Source organism: Neovison vison, chromosome 13, assembly GCF_020171115.1.
Source record: "Neovison vison isolate M4711 chromosome 13, ASM_NN_V1, whole genome shotgun sequence".
Lineage (NCBI taxonomy): Eukaryota > Metazoa > Chordata > Mammalia > Carnivora > Mustelidae > Neogale > Neogale vison.
The window spans coordinates 3,694,384-3,709,682 of record NC_058103.1 but is presented as its reverse complement, the minus strand read 5'-3'; the positions used below and the strand labels follow the sequence as shown (position 1 = coordinate 3,709,682).

The following is a 15,299-nucleotide window of genomic DNA, read 5'->3' as shown; positions in this document are numbered from 1 at the left end:
GCTTCCCTGTCTGCTGTGCCTATCCCGACCAAGTTAATTTCGGCTAGCTGATTTTTTTAACCAAATATCCTCACTAAGAAGATTCTAAAGAATGTCATGTACAATATCCGTCATGTAAAAAGTATTTCCGGGAACACAATGATAAGCTGTGGCATTGGCTGCAGGACTAACTGAAGGAACGCGGCCACCAGTGTAGTCCACCCTGTAACACAGTATCTCGCACACACCCCCTCCCACGAGAGACCCCATCCGCAGGCCTGTGCCAGGCTCTCCTGCTCAGGCTCAGAGGGGTGTGCTGGCGTCCAACATGGCACTGGCATATAAATGGTCTACCAGCTACACCCTGGCCCAGAGGCTGCGCCCAGGGCACCAGGTATGCGCACCAGTCTGCATTATGGCACATGGATCTGGGGTTAGAGACGAGGACCTTCGGGGGTAGCAGGCGGGACATCAGCCTCAGCTGGAGCCGGAGCCATCCCCCACACCCCTGCCTTATCAACCACGGAAAAACTCAAGGACGGCTCCGCTGGTTCCACTCTAGGAAGCCAGCTCACCTTCAGCGAGCGCTGGACCTTCTCTGAAATCCCACTTCCTCACCTCTGCCCCGGGGGCGAGCACACAGGATGGGGAAGACCCGAGGCGGGCCCGTAGTGTACGCGCACTAACCAGCGTGAACGTGGTGGGGACGACGAGGAGGACAGCAGTCGCTTCACTGAAGACTGGCCAGGGGGCCACTGCTCTAACGGCGGCAGCGCTGCTGTACGGGACTCCCCACAGCCCCCCGAGGAGTTAGACGCTGGCATCATGCCCACTTCACAGACAAGGACCACGGCTCACAGGCCCGACCCAGACGCACCATCCTCAGACATGCAGGGCAGGGGAGCTCTGTGCCGCAGCCACACAGCCCACCTGGGGCCGCACTTCCAGAAACCACAGCATCACACTAACGGGCTGGTGGCACGGGCTTGGAAGAAGATCCCAGCAACAATCCGCATCGCTCTGAATGGCAGAGCCCTACCGCGTAAGGAAAATGAAGACATCGGTCACTGGGTCAAAATGTTCCAAGGAAGTGTTAGGAACGACGAAAGATTCATTTCACTGCCACTTTCCTTTTTATATAGCCATGAACATGATCTGGGCGGAAACTGCCTAAACAGACCCAAAGACCTCTTTTAGCAAGGACAGAAGTAAAATTACCAGGTAGGTAGAGAGCTACGTGCCGGAGACGACGGCCCGTGTTGCCGCTTCCGATCGTATGTGACAATGCTGCGTCTTACAGTCGGTCAGTCAGATTGACGTGACATAAAAATACCCGCGATCTGATGCGACAGGGTGACATCTGTCACAGGTGATAAGACACACTGCCTAAGCTCTTCACGGAAACGAACCGCGCCGTGTTCACCACCTTCAAGTCAAAGCACACTTCATTCCCCAATATCACGGACTTTCTTCAGGGTGCCTGCCCGACCCACAGCCACAGCCTCTGAAAGGTACAACCCTAAGGGGACAAGGCCCGGCCCACTGGACCTGCGACAGCCAGCACCCCAGCAGGGGGCCAATGGCCGGGACTTCTGGGCCTGGCCCATCTGCTGCCAGTGAAGGCTCCCAGGGTCTGAGTGGCCACGTCTGCCAAAAGAAGAGGGGAGGGACAAGCAGACGAGGAGGGGCAGGGGACCACGTGGCTCCATGGGGGCCAGTGGTGGCCTTGACAGCCAGACCTTTCCCGGTTCCACCTCCCAAGAGGCCCGACTGAGCTTCCGGCAGCAGATGCGAGGTTTGACCGTAAACTCCCTCTTTTGTATGGGAACCGGCTGAATGGCATGTGCTCCCTGTGGTGAAACCAACCTACAGCCCGTGATGTCTCTAGCCACCAACTGGTAGATGACACCGTGTCACACAGGCAACAGTGCTGGGCACTAGGAGGGCACCCGTGCTGGAGCCACCGAGGCCTCCCTGTCCGAGAGCGAATGGCTCAGTGGCCGGAGGGACACAGAGTAAAGCAGCAGAAACACGGGAACGAGCGAGATGCCGCGGAGCGGGGCAGGGAGGTGAGGGAGCCGGCACCGAAGCTCTGAACCAGCACCGCAGGGTGGGGCACAGTGACCTAGCCACTCAAAAAGCAGAGGAATTTAACTTGAAACAAACAAACAAACAAAAACAGGTACAAGTTAAAATAAGAGATGCCTCTGGGGGCGCCTGGCTGGCTCAGTGGGAAGAGGGCGCGGTCTTGATCTTGGAGTCGAGAGTCTGACCCCAGCTTGGGTGCCGAGATCACATAAACAAGGAAACAACAGACGCCGCTATAACCAGGTTACCGTCTTCACCAGCTTCTCCTAGCAAACTCCCGGACAGGCTTCCCAGCTGCAGGGGGCAGATGCCGGGCGCCGCAAGCACAAGTCCCCGAGTCCACCCACCAGGACGGCTCATGGCGCCCTGGCACGCCAGCTACTCGCCCCCGCCAGGGGTGCTGCCCAGTGCGCGGCGGGCAGAGAGGCTCCCCGTCTCCCGGCCGCTCTCCCCTCGCAGCTCACGGTGCAGACCCATCCCGACCCCGACCTCGCAGGCCGGGCATGAAAGCCCAGAGCAACGTTCCTCAGGTTGTTTGCAGCTGGGAGCTCCAGATAGGGCTGGGTCCCGCCTCCATCCGACCCCTCGAGAACGAGGCTTCAGGCCCACCTTGCGGGGCCAGCCGGGAGCAAGGGGGCATCCCGTGTGAGCGCAGACGGTGGTGGGTGGCTTCCTGGCTCCGGCAGAGGCGACCCGGTTCCGGAGCTGGTGGCGGCAACAGCAGCCTGTCTGTGCAGAGGCAGCAGCCCCTGCGACAGCCCAACCCTGCAGGATCAATTTCAGAAGCTGCTTCCCGGATGCCACATCCGGAGCATCTCCGCAGCCGGCCCGGTGACTCGGTGAAGCCGTCCAGATCACACACGTCCCTTGGGGTTAAACGGGCGAGAACAAATGCTGCTCATTGTCCGTGGTGGGAAGGGTCGACCGATATGTCCACCTATGGCCTGTTCGCTCTTTAAACAGAAACGTTCTCTGAAAAGCATAGTCTGTGAACTGATGCCAGTCCAGGAGCGCTTGTTACGGGTTTAAGAGATGACGAGACCAAGAGCAACCAGGACTTCGACGGTGATTCAGCTGCGACATGGAAGCCCATCACCATTTTTCCAGTACTTAATTTTTATGTATTTTATGAAAGTTCTGGTCCACAACAGATTAGGGGGGAAAATGAACACACTAAAAACTGATGTTCCACTATAGATAGTTTTAGAAACACTGGTCTGTACACCAATCAAAAGATGCTTCTCCCTGCTTTAAAACCCACTAATGCTTCCCATTGAACATAGAATAACCTGAATTCTTACTCTGGCCCTACCCACCCCACTGGCCCCTACCTACCTCGCTGCCTCTAACTCTCTTGCCTGTGCTCCAGCCACACTAGCCTCTTAACATCACAGTGGCCTCAGGATCTTTGCACTAACTGTCTCTGTCTAAAATACTCCATCCCCATCACTCTGTGATGTGACATGGTTTGTTCACTCAGAACACTTATCCCTGTCTTGAACTCTCTCTTGATCATTTCTGTACTTGTTCGGTGTCTCTCTCTTCCTCAGAGTGTGGGTCCACATGGGTGAGACCATGTCTATCCCCAATATGCCCACTTCCAGAGCAGCGCCTGGCACGTGGCATGGAGACCTCCTCTCCTGCCTCTCTTGCCTACCCCAGCCGCTCTTCCAGGCGAAGCCCAGTCATCTCCGCCTCATCTGACACCTACTGGACAAAGAGAAAATTACCCCAAGCAATTCATTTTCTCTAATGACCGTGACGTTCATACGGCTCCTTCTCTTCAACAGACTCTACACCCTCTATGAAAAAACGCATCTTCTACTCTTCTCCTCTACCTTCACCAGACCTTGGCCATCATGCGCATCAAGCAGACATCCCAGTAACCACTGTGGCCATCCTCGTGCCATTAGCCAGCTCTTGGAAATCTGACAGGGCTGCTGTGAGAAATGAACTGTCATTCTCGTAGGAAACGCTTTAGTGATGGATTCCGGTCTCAGTAAGTCGGTGCCGTTCTCAACAAGGACCGAGAACTAGCAGGTGCACGTTCACTGCAGGGCGCTGAGCGGGGGGCCAGCAGCCTGGACCCAGCATAGTGCTGGAGCGGGATGGTTAGCGTTTCAGTCAAACCGGAGTTTATGTTCTGACTCTACTATTTATTAATAACTTAACCTTGGGTTCTCACTTAATCCCTGAAGCCTCGATTTCCTCATCCACAAAACAGAGACGACGATGAGGGTAATGATGAAGATGGTGGTGATGCCAGGCACCTCGGGCTGTCAAGAGGCTGCACGCGTGATGGTTAAGAAACCCCCGCTGGGGGCACCTGGGTGGCTCAGTTGGTTGAGCAACTGCCTTCGGCTCAGGTCATAATCCAGGACTTTCAGGATCGAGTCCCGTATCGGGCTCCCAGCTCCTTGGGGAGTCCGCTTCTTCCTCTGACCTTCCCCTTGCTCATGCTCTCTCTCGCTCATTCTCCCTCAAATAAATAAAATCTTAAAAAAAAAAAAAAAGAACATCCCCGCTGGAAGAGGCTGTCCAAGTCCAAACCCCATGTGTCCACCACTTACTAAGTACATAACCTTGGACAAATTACTTATCTCTCTCCTTCCGTTTCTCCATCTTTAAAATGGGGATAGTAACAGCGTCTGCCTGAATGGCTGTCGTGAAGGTAGAATGAGTTAATTCCTATAAAGGGCTAAGAAGAGCACCTGCCCGGTGGTCAGCCTTGACGAACTGTTGGCTGTTACAGTGATCACTGTATTGCATTAATGCTCAGGCAGGTTTTCCCCCTCACATTTTGACATCTCTGAAATCCTGAGGCAATACTGCCATATTTAGTATCTTACGGTGACTGCATGCCGGTTTCCCCATCTTTCCGCATCTCTAAAACTGAGCATCTTAGACCCTGTGCACTGAGCACAGCACTGGTCTGTGGAAGACACTCAACATTTACATGATGAGTCAATGTCTATTGATTTAAAATATAACATTCTTTTTTTTTTTTTTTTTTTAAGTAGGCTGCATGCCCAGCATGGAGCCCAACAAGGGGCTCAAACTCACGACCCTGAGCTGAGATCAAGATCAAATGCTCAACCGACTGGGCCACCCGGGCACCCTGGAACATTCCACTTCCTACAATCTCTCTCTGTAGACAAATACTATAAGAAATGGATTCGATTTCTTCCATTGTATAATTCTTCTACTACTGGGAACAGTAGATATTTATTTGTAAACCAAGATTTCTCAGATATCTAACTACATAGAAACTTGCTGGGAATGATCCCCTCCCCTTGAATTTTGAAATTTCACACCCTCAGAAGCAACAATCAGAACTCTAACATAAGGCACATCTCACACCAAGAGGCCCACTACTAAATTACAGGAAGTGATTATGTAGGTTCATTAAGAAGCAAAATGTTGGTTCATTGGTAAGAAAAAAAATTATCAATGAAATATTAAGGTTTGGTGGTTGTTTTTCTTGATTGTATTAGGGGCTCTGTCCTGATGGACAGACGTACAGACAGGATCAAAAAGCACAATCTGTGTCAGACAGAATATATAAGAAAATGTAATCACAGAACACCTCATTTATCCAGACTGTTTGAAACAGATGCTTAAAATGTGAAAATTTCAGATCAATAAGGTCTACTCCTTGAACTTCACGTGACACTCTTCTCTATCGCCATCACTTTAAGTGCGGATCTTTTCAAAACATTTTCTTTTTTGGGGCGCCTGGGTGGCTCAGTCCTTAAGCGTCCGCCTCTGGCTCAGGTCGTGATCCCAGGGTCCCGGAATCAAGCCCCACATCAGGCTCTCTGCTCAGCGGGAAGCCTGTTTCCCCCCTCCCACTTCCTCTGCTTGTGTTACCTCTCAGTCTCTTTCTCTGTCAAATAAATAAAGTCTTAAAAAAGACAAACCATTTTCTTTCTTCCTCCGTCATGCTACTGGCGTGGCTTGCTGACCACCACCCGCCACGAGCTGGGCCCTCTCTTGCCCTCCCGGGGCCGCCTGCCCACGAGCTGGGCCCTCTCTGGCCCTGCCCAGTCTGCTCCTGCTTGTGCTGCTGCTGTTGCTGACGTTCTCACGTTTCGTATCTTCGGTTTCCTCGCCCACTGTGGGACTGTCACCTGTCACATTCTGTTACTGCTGATGGGCCACATTCTAGAAGCTCCTTCTAACCAATGGCTCTATTCTTAATAGGTTTTAAACCAAGCAACCTGATAACTAACTTTGTTAGAATTGGACTTAAAACACAGTTAAACAGATCCCTGAATGATGGGCTTACCTGTGAATAAAATGCACAAGGTCAGTCACATAAACAGCATTTAGTCCCAGATATACAGCCAACTCCTATTTTTTTTTCAAAAAGATCCTAAAGTTTTTATTTTTTTAAAGATTTTATTTATTTATTCAACAGAGAGAGATCACAAATAGTCAGAGAGGCAGGCAGAGAGAGAGAGGAGGAAGCAAGCTCCCCGCTGAGCAGAGAGCCCGATGCGGGACTCGATCCCAGGACCCTGAGATCATGACCTGAGCCGAAGGCAGCGGCTTAACCCACTGAGCCACCCAGGCGCCCGATCCTAAAGTTTTTAGATCCAAAAGCTTTTCATCAACGTCTACAGATGTATAAAAACTTGCCTGTCTATGCTATTTATTTTATTAGTAATTTACTAAAGCACACATTTCCAATCACATATAAAATATACTAGTTTGATAATAACGCTTTTTTCCACTTTCTCACGTGGTAACCATTTTATTTGAGCTCTTCGTGTGCAACTAGAACTCTGTTCCAAGCTTTAACTAGTCCCTCACGGAACACAGAGCAGCCGATTTGTTTCCATGTGTCCAAGCAGCACGAGGCGATGTGTACAAGACCACGCGTCCGGGGCGCTTCCCAGGGGCGTCTCCGAGGCTCATGTGTCCCGACACCTGACACACCTGTGCAGCCGCTCCCCCGGGGATACTTGCTACACGGGCTGACCATCTTCTTCTTCTATCCAGTTTCTTCCAGTGACCTCTCGAAGCCTCCAGGACCACCCCCAACTGAGGCCAGCTCAGGCGCACGTGCTCTCCTCAATGGTGCTTTAGTTCAGCAGAAGGTGAGGCGCGAGCACCCTGGGGCGCAGGAGGGACTGTGCGGGGATGCAGAGCGAAGGGGCTGCGTGTCTCGTCAGGGGGATTACGCTTGGGGTAAGCCCTGCCTTGTTCTGAGCCGCAGAAGGTCAGGGTGCTGACCGTGGCAGAGCCAGCAGAGCGGCCCCGGGGGGACCTGAGGTGAGGAAGGCCTGAGCGGTCTCTGCTGCCCCGGGAGCCAGCCGCAGCCAGCTCCTGGCCAGCCTGAAGGCACAGGGCTGCACCCGTCCCACCGGCAGTCTGGTGCCAGGTAGACAAGAAGGCCCGAAAAATACCTCCCAAGCGCAAAGGAGCTCAGTACCGTGTATGTATAGGAACGCCCGCACTCTGGCGACTAGCGATTTTGAGGAGGAAAACAAAGCATATGGGAACTACAAGCTTTAAAAGGAGATCTTAGATTAGCTCACAAATTATTCTACGTACCTCGTATTAGCTCATAAATATTCATGTCCATAAGTTCACATATGAGTGCAAGAGAGCCAGATTTTCTGTCACTGAGGAAGAAAGCAGGTTTGTAAGAATGTTTTGTCTTAATCAGGAAACAATCAAGTACTTAACTCATTGGCAAACATCTCCGGTAGACATAAAGCTCTCCCGGAGCAAAGGCTGAAGGGTCCTGACTGAAGCAGGCGCTGTGATTTTCAGTCAGTACTTCAGGTGAAATTAACTTAAAATAAGAGTAAAACCTTCACTTGGAGCAAAAATTCTAAACACTTTCCCCCTTTGTAATGAGCTGTGTCTTAAAAATATAAAATTAACTACCAGAAGACAGGAGAAAGGAGGCTAAAGAGTTGGCTGACCAAAACAGGAAAAAGAATTTAATTCGTCTCCATGACTGCAAATTTAGCTTTAATTTACCTAAACTCCTTCCATGTAATTGGGATAAATTATAATGGGGGAACAAAATCCACAAAGTAGTCAGGGGAAAAGGGAGAAAGATGGGTCACAGCAGACCTATGGGGTGTCTAGGCCTTGCCCGAGCTGGGGACAGAGACCTCGGGCCCAGTGGGTGAGCCCCGGGCAGAGAACATGTCACTGCAGCCCCCACTCAGGGCACGTCCAGTGGGGCGGTGTGTCAGGAGGCCCACACGAGGTCCCAGGCACAAGTGTCCGTGAAGCACGGGACACACGGGCAGCGTGGTGACCGCCACCCTGGCTGCTCCAAGCACTGCAGGCCCGGAGGCCACACAGCTGTGACAAGATACTTCACGCGGAGTCCTCTGATTAAAACCTGCCGCACTTGAACTGTCAGAGACCTGGCTGGTTTTAAAGCAGGGGGAGAGCCACCGAGGGGCTTCACCCGGCGTGCACCCCCTCAGGACCTACAAAAGGCCGGTCCCAGTATCCTGGGTCTGAGCTCCTGCAGAAGTGCTGGCCTCTGGGGACGAGCTGTGCTCCGCCTTCTCGACGGGCAGCTTAGCCTTAGGGAAGCTGTTCTAGAATTAGAACAGAAAAGTCCTCTGGATGACGTCAGCTGCAGGAAGGCAGCAGCTCCCACTGCCTGAGACGGTGCACACGTGGCCGCGGGCAGGGAGAAAGCGAGTGCAGCCCCAGGCACGCGACACCGGGGCTCTGCCACGAGGCCACCATCCACCCCTGAGGCCTCGCCCGCCCAGGCCGCTGTCTACGGAGAGGCCTCCCCGAGCTGCGGGAGAGGAGCCGTCTGAAGGCTGCATGCTCTGGTGACACGGAGTCACCCAGATGAAGGCACAGCAGCAAGAGGGATCAGACACGCGTTTGTCCCAGGGAATAAATACGGACTTAAAGTGAAATGAAAATGGTTACTCCCTGAGCCACAGAGCAAATATTTTAAACATCTACGCGGTTTTTCTTAAAAAGCGATGTAATCGTTGTTATCAAATTGAAATAATTGGTAAAGCCCCCAATATACTTACAAAACCACTTCGTGCAACGTAAGAATGTTTGGGTGCGGATTCAGACGCCTCAGAGCTTGTATCTCCCGCAGGTTGTTCACGTGCTCGATACTATTGTGCAGGGAAAAGAAGTAACTCGCTTTTAATTTAGGTCAGCTTTCATTAGGGTTATTCAGTCATTATCTGTTACCCGCGATCACAACCGAAAACCTCACAAACATTTCAAGCACGTTAATCGGCTTCCATTTTTCCCGTCAGCAGCTGAAGTTCAGCACGCCTCGTTCTGGTTATTATCTGATTAAAAACCAAGTGTCTTATAGCTTTGGACATACATTCAGATCTTCCCCACCTAAGCTCCTGAAAGAATACCTTGGTAGTTTCTTTTATGATTAATAAACATACATTGGACGCCTGGGTGGCTCAGTCAGTGAAGCGTTTGCCTTCGGCTCAGGTCCTGATCCCAGGGTCTCGGGATCGAGCCCCGCATCTGGGCTCCCTGCTCACTGGGGAGCCTGCTTCCCCCCTCTCCCTGCCTGCCTCTCTGCCTACTTGTGATCTCTCTCTGTCAAATAAATAAATAAGATCTTAAAAAAAAAAAAGAAAAAAGAAAACCAGCTATCATACCCCAAAATACACTCTGCTTATTGTGACATAATTCTTTCCTGCCTCTATAGACACTTCACTCAGAAATAATGAACTAATAGATTTAAAAGGCAATTTCCTCTGAGCATCACTACCCTTTGTTCAAATAAAAAAATTATTTTCAGAAAATATAAATCAACTCTGTTCTCTTTTAAAAATCATGAAAAAAATCTAAAAAACTGGAGTTAACTATTTTTTTTTAAAGATTTCATTTATTTATTTAACAGAGATAGAAAGCACGTGAGCAGGGCAGGTGGCAGGAAGAGAGAGGGAGAGGGAGAAGCAGACCTCCCACCAAGCAGGGAGCCCGATGCGGGGCTCGATCCCAGGACCCTGGGACCGTGACCCAAGCTGAAGGCAGATGCCAAACGACTGAGCCACCCAGGGGCCCCTGGAGTTAACTATTTTTCTCTGCCTTGGAGTTGCTTTGAATCTTGCAGTCAGGTGACATTCAGGGGTTTTTTTTTGTTTTGTTTTCACTGTCCTACTGGACACAGAAACAATCTGGGATTGAACACAGAGGAGTACAGGCAGCCTCTGTTCCAAAAAGAACCAATGATATCTGACACAAATGGATTTTTTTTTCTGCAACTGGAAAAAATTCTAATTACCAGATCGAAGTCTAAAAAATAAAAAAGTATTAATTATGCAATTTCAACATTTCATTTTATTGGAATTTTTTTTAGATTTATTTTAGAGAGAAAGAGAGAGAGTATACATGAGGGGTGGAGACGTGAGGGAGAGGGAAGCAGAATCCCCCCTGAGCAGAGGGTCTGACACTATGGGGCTCAGTCTCTGGACTCAGAGCATGACCTGAGCCAAAACCAAGAGTGGGACACTTAACAGACTGAGCCATCCGGGCACCCCGGTTTATCTAACCAATCCAATGTGTAAGAAGAAAGTCCTTAAGCTGAAGGGAAAGAAGAAGCAGTTATATTAATATTAGACCAAACAGATTTCAAAATAAAGCTTATTCCTAGCTATAACAACTTCATGATGATGGGGCAGTACACCGAAAAGATAGGACGATGTGCTGAATGGGACGGCTTCAGTACACAAGCAGTAAAGACTGACGGTGGAAAGCAGAAGGAGCTGGAATCTTTGGGACCCCTCTACATCACTGAGAAGGTCGGCAAAGATGCTCAAGATCCTAACGGCACAGCTGACCACCTTGACCTAACCAACCTTACACTGAACTCACATTTAACACCTAAGTACAACGGGCTCTTTACTCCGACGAATACGCTAGACCCAAAGATAAGTCTCAGTAAACTTCCAAACACAAAGACTTACAGAACACGTTTTCTGACCACAATAGCTTATGACAGTAAGCGAGCTAGAAGAGCCCCAAACATCTGCAAATTAAACAACACTCTTATAAATAAACATGGGGAAAGAAGAACTCACAAGGAGAATTAGAACACATTTTATTTATTTATTTTTTAAATTTTTAAATTTATTTATTTGACAGACACAGATCACAAGTAGGTAGAGAGGCAGGCAGAGAGAGGAGGAGGAGGCAAGCTCCCTGCTGAGCCGAGAGCCCAATGTAGGGCTCCATCCCAGGATCCTGGGATCACGACCTGAGCTGAGGCAGAGGCTTTAACCCACCGAGCCACCAAGGCACCCCTAGAAAACATTTTAAACCAAGCAATAAGAAAACACAACATACCAAGATGCACAGAATGCAGGAAAACAGGGCTTAGATGTGTATTTGTGGCTTTAAATGCTTATGTTAGGAAGAAATGGTTAAAAATAAATTATCTGTTTTCACCTTAAGGTAGACTAAGAAGAGCAAATTAAAGCAACGTAGAAGAAAAGCAACACTAAAGAAGAGAAATTGATGGCACAGAAACAGACAAAGAAGGACGCCTGGTGGCTCAGCCGGTTGCCGACCGACCCCTGCTTTTCGCTCAGGTCGTGATCTCAGGGTCATGAGAGCAAGCCTTGCGTTGGACTCTGCACTTAGCAGGAAGACTGCTTTGGACTCTCTCTCCCCCTCTTCTACCCCACCCCCACCCCACTCTTTCTCTCTAAAAATAAATAAATAAATATTAAAAAGAAGAAGAAGACGACGACGAAGAAGAAGAAAATAGACAAATAATAGAGAAAATGAACAAATACGAAGCTGGTTCTTTGAAAAGATTAATAAAACTGATAAACCTCTACCAAGATCAATGGAGGAAAAAATATTATATAAAACACTACCACCACCAAACGATATCAGGAATGACAGGGACCATCACTAGAGTTAGATATTAAAAAGATAAGAGAGGGGGGCACTGGAGTGGCTCAGTTCGTTAAGCATCTGCCTTCAGTTTGGGTCATTATCCCAGAGTTCCGAGACTGCGCCCTGCATTGGGCTCCCTGCTCAGCAGGGAATCTGCTTCTCCCTCTTCCTCTCTATCAAATAAATACATAAAATCTTTTTTAAAAAAAGGTTTTATGTATTTATTTGATAGACAGAGATCACAAGTAAGCAGAGAAGCAGACAGAGAGGGAGGAGGAAGCAGGCTCCCTGCTGAGCAGAGAGCCTGATGTGGGGCTCGATCCCAGTATCTTGGGAGCTGAGCCACACAGGGGCCCCACTGAGCCACACAGGGGCCCCAAACCTTTTTTTAAAAAAGGACAAAAGGGAGTATTATGAACTGTATGCCAATACATTTGACAATTTAAAAAGACAAACCCCTTGAAAGACATAATTACAAAATCTGACACAAACCTGAAAATCAAAGTAGCCCTATGTTTACCAAAGAAACAGAATTTGTTATCAAAAGCCTCCTCACCTGATGGAAGTGTTCCAAAATGGTATTACGGTGATAGCTGTACACCTGTATAGCTTTCCTTACAGCGGTGGACTTTCAGGGTATGTAAATTATATCTTATGAAGCTTTGAAAACCTTATAAAAATCCAGAATCATTTGGTTCTACTTGGCTCTTCAACATTCCATGGCCCCGATACACCGCGGAGCCATGGCCCTCTATGCTGTGTGGGGGCGGTGAACCTTCCCCACAAAGGAAACTTCTAGGCCCAGGTAATTTCACAGGGGAATTACTTCAAACATTTAAGAAATGCTCACACACGTTTCACAAAAGGTTTGTGAGTGGCTGGTAAGCACACGAGTGAGTATCCATCATCACCAGTCACCAGGGCAGTGGAAACTAAACTAAATAAGGTACCACTCGCCAGGGTGGCTAACACCTAAGACTAACACCGCCAAATGCTGGGGACGTGCAGATCAGTTATGACTTTCTTTCATTGTTGGTGGGGATGGAAACAGGAAAAGTGCATTGGAAAAGGGCTCCGTCATTTCTTCCACAAAACATCTACTCTTGGCTCCGGCGGTTCTATTCTAGGGAGCTGCATGAGAAAAATGAAAATCTAGATCCCAACGAGGCTTGAGCATGAGTTTTAACAGCAGCTTTATTCACAGCAGCCTCCAACCCAAACCAGTAAAAGTCCATCGCCAGGAGAACAGATAAACAGCTGGTGTGTTACTAGGTAGTAAACAGGTATAAACTACGGGCGCAGCAGGGCAGAGGAATCTCCAAGACCTCCCGCTGTGCCAGGAGAGCGGGTCACCGGAGCATGGTGGTGCTTTTGCTTTCGGTGGTTCCATTTAGTACTTCTAGGTACTTCTAGGAGAGGATGAAGGGAAAAACCCAGAGCAGTGACTGCCTGTGATGGGGGTGGAGAACTGCCATGAAGGAGTCTTTTAGGTGACAGAAATGTTCTAGCTCTTAATTACATGAAAGCAGCCGTTTGCCAAAATTACAACAAAATGTGCATTTTAACGTATGCAAATTCTGCCTTAAAAAAAAAAAATGGTGCACGGACAAGCAAGTGGGAAAGGAGCCCGTTGGAGATGCACAAGAAATGAATATGACAGCTGTGTTATTCCGGTGGCCGGATACCTGGGGTCCGTTATACTGCTCTGTTTACTTTGTATACGTTTGAAATTTTCCATAATTATATTCTTTTTAAGTAAAAGAGCTTTTAAAGTGACTCATTAACTTCTTATCTTTGTTTTTACTTATAACCTTCCAAAGCAGAATTTATTTCTGCAAAAGTGATTTGAGGACCATGCAGTGATGGGACGTGAGGAAAACCGTGTGCCAAGTCAAGACCAGAGCAGACCGTCTGCAGCAGTTAAGAGGGCCGCGAAGAGTGCTGGTCCTTCCCTGGGTCCCAGGCTGGGCTCCACTGCTTGCCGGCTCGCGAGGAAACTCAGCTCTCCGACCAGGCTTCCCTAAGGCAATGACACCATCCATTTTTCCTCTCGGGCTTCAGTGAGGACTCAGGGCTCTACACACATAACTCGCCGGCAGTGGGCCCGGCGCCAGACACGTGGCCAACAACCATTGTCCTCTTTGTCACGATTCCTGCTATCGCCCGCTTCACTTTTCTAAAGTCTTGAAACCCCACTCACCTGCACTGCCCCACGGCAGGTTGATCTATGGCTGTGGATCTCAGGGCAAGCGCTGCGCTGAGTGCCCACTGGCCAGACCCCTCACCAGGGTCCTGCGAGAGACAGCCTCTGGGTCTTCGCATGGCACACACAGAGCAGCTGACACAGAGACTGAGGAGCTGTCCAAGGTCCCATAACTTCAGAGCCCGAGCTCGTCCTTGTGCCGACCAGGAGTAGCCCGTACATGTGTCTTACTGCTTCAGGACACCAGAGAGATCTTACAACTATCAGGACTACGGATTTTTTTTTTTTTTAAAGAAACCCATTCTGCTTCTTTACAGTATTTCTATAGGAAGAATACAAAATACAATCATAGCAAAAAAGAAAAAGGGGAGACCTGTAATGAACTGTTGTTCTTGTGGTAAGGACAGGTGGAAACCAGGGTATCCAAAGGACTGGGTCACACCGCAGGCCTCCAGCAAGTAAGTCATTATCCCCAAACTGAGCCTCTGCACCACTCTGCAGGAGAACAAGCCTCAGAAGCTCAAAGTGCCTTGCTGACCCAGTACTAATGAACGGGCTTCTCTGACCTCACCCGGACGTCACATTAGCAACTATTACTGCAAACGCAGTCAATTTCTATTTTTGTAAAAGTGAAAGGAAGGGACTGGAAGTAAGACTTGGAGGAGGTGGGAGTCAGAAGCTCCAAATACCAACCTCATTCTGCCCGTGTGACTCAGCGTGATCTTCCTGTTACTGCTCCTCATTTCTCATGCCACCCACACAACTGTGCAAGGTGACTTTGAGCATTTACTTAGGCAAGGATAAATCAGCAGAAATGCATTTTTAAAGAACCCAAAATTATTCTTCAAGTGAATAAGATTATACTGTTCAATAATGATAGACACTCCAGGAATCCAGAAGCTAGAAATATTATTTTCATGGTTAAAAAAAAAATGTTTAAAAACCCCCATTAAACCTGTGGATCAAGTATCAGTGACACTAGAGCTTCTAACAAATTATTGGCAATCTCTTTCTTCAAATGACCACCAAGGCAGTTGTCTTTCTTTTAGAACTTTCTTCTAAAAACTATAAGGTCATTTCTTCCTATAAGTCAGAAATAACAGTAATACCTTTACTAGTGAAGGGAGCTTAGGAGCAATAGGGGTCA

The 15,299-nt window shown here is 48.9% G+C and overlaps 1 protein-coding gene across 5 annotated transcripts in view; it reads right to left on the bottom strand.

The window, feature by feature from the left end:
• Positions 1 to 15,299, bottom strand: part of MOK (MOK protein kinase) — a 51,707-nt gene that overhangs the window by 10,761 nt on the left and 25,647 nt on the right. For 2 of the 5 annotated variants that reach the window (XM_044230352.1, XM_044230353.1), the window contains exons 3-4: positions 9,099 to 9,188; positions 7,627 to 7,697 (exon numbers count right to left, since the gene is read on the bottom strand). The exons of 2 other annotated variants lie outside the window; for them this stretch is intronic. In XM_044230352.1, coding sequence (XP_044086287.1) covers positions 7,627 to 7,697; positions 9,099 to 9,188 — 161 coding nt within the window. Of the gene's footprint in view, positions 1 to 7,626; positions 7,698 to 9,098; positions 9,189 to 15,299 lie in introns of those variants that run through there. One more of the 5 variants, XM_044230355.1, reaches the window with a different exon arrangement.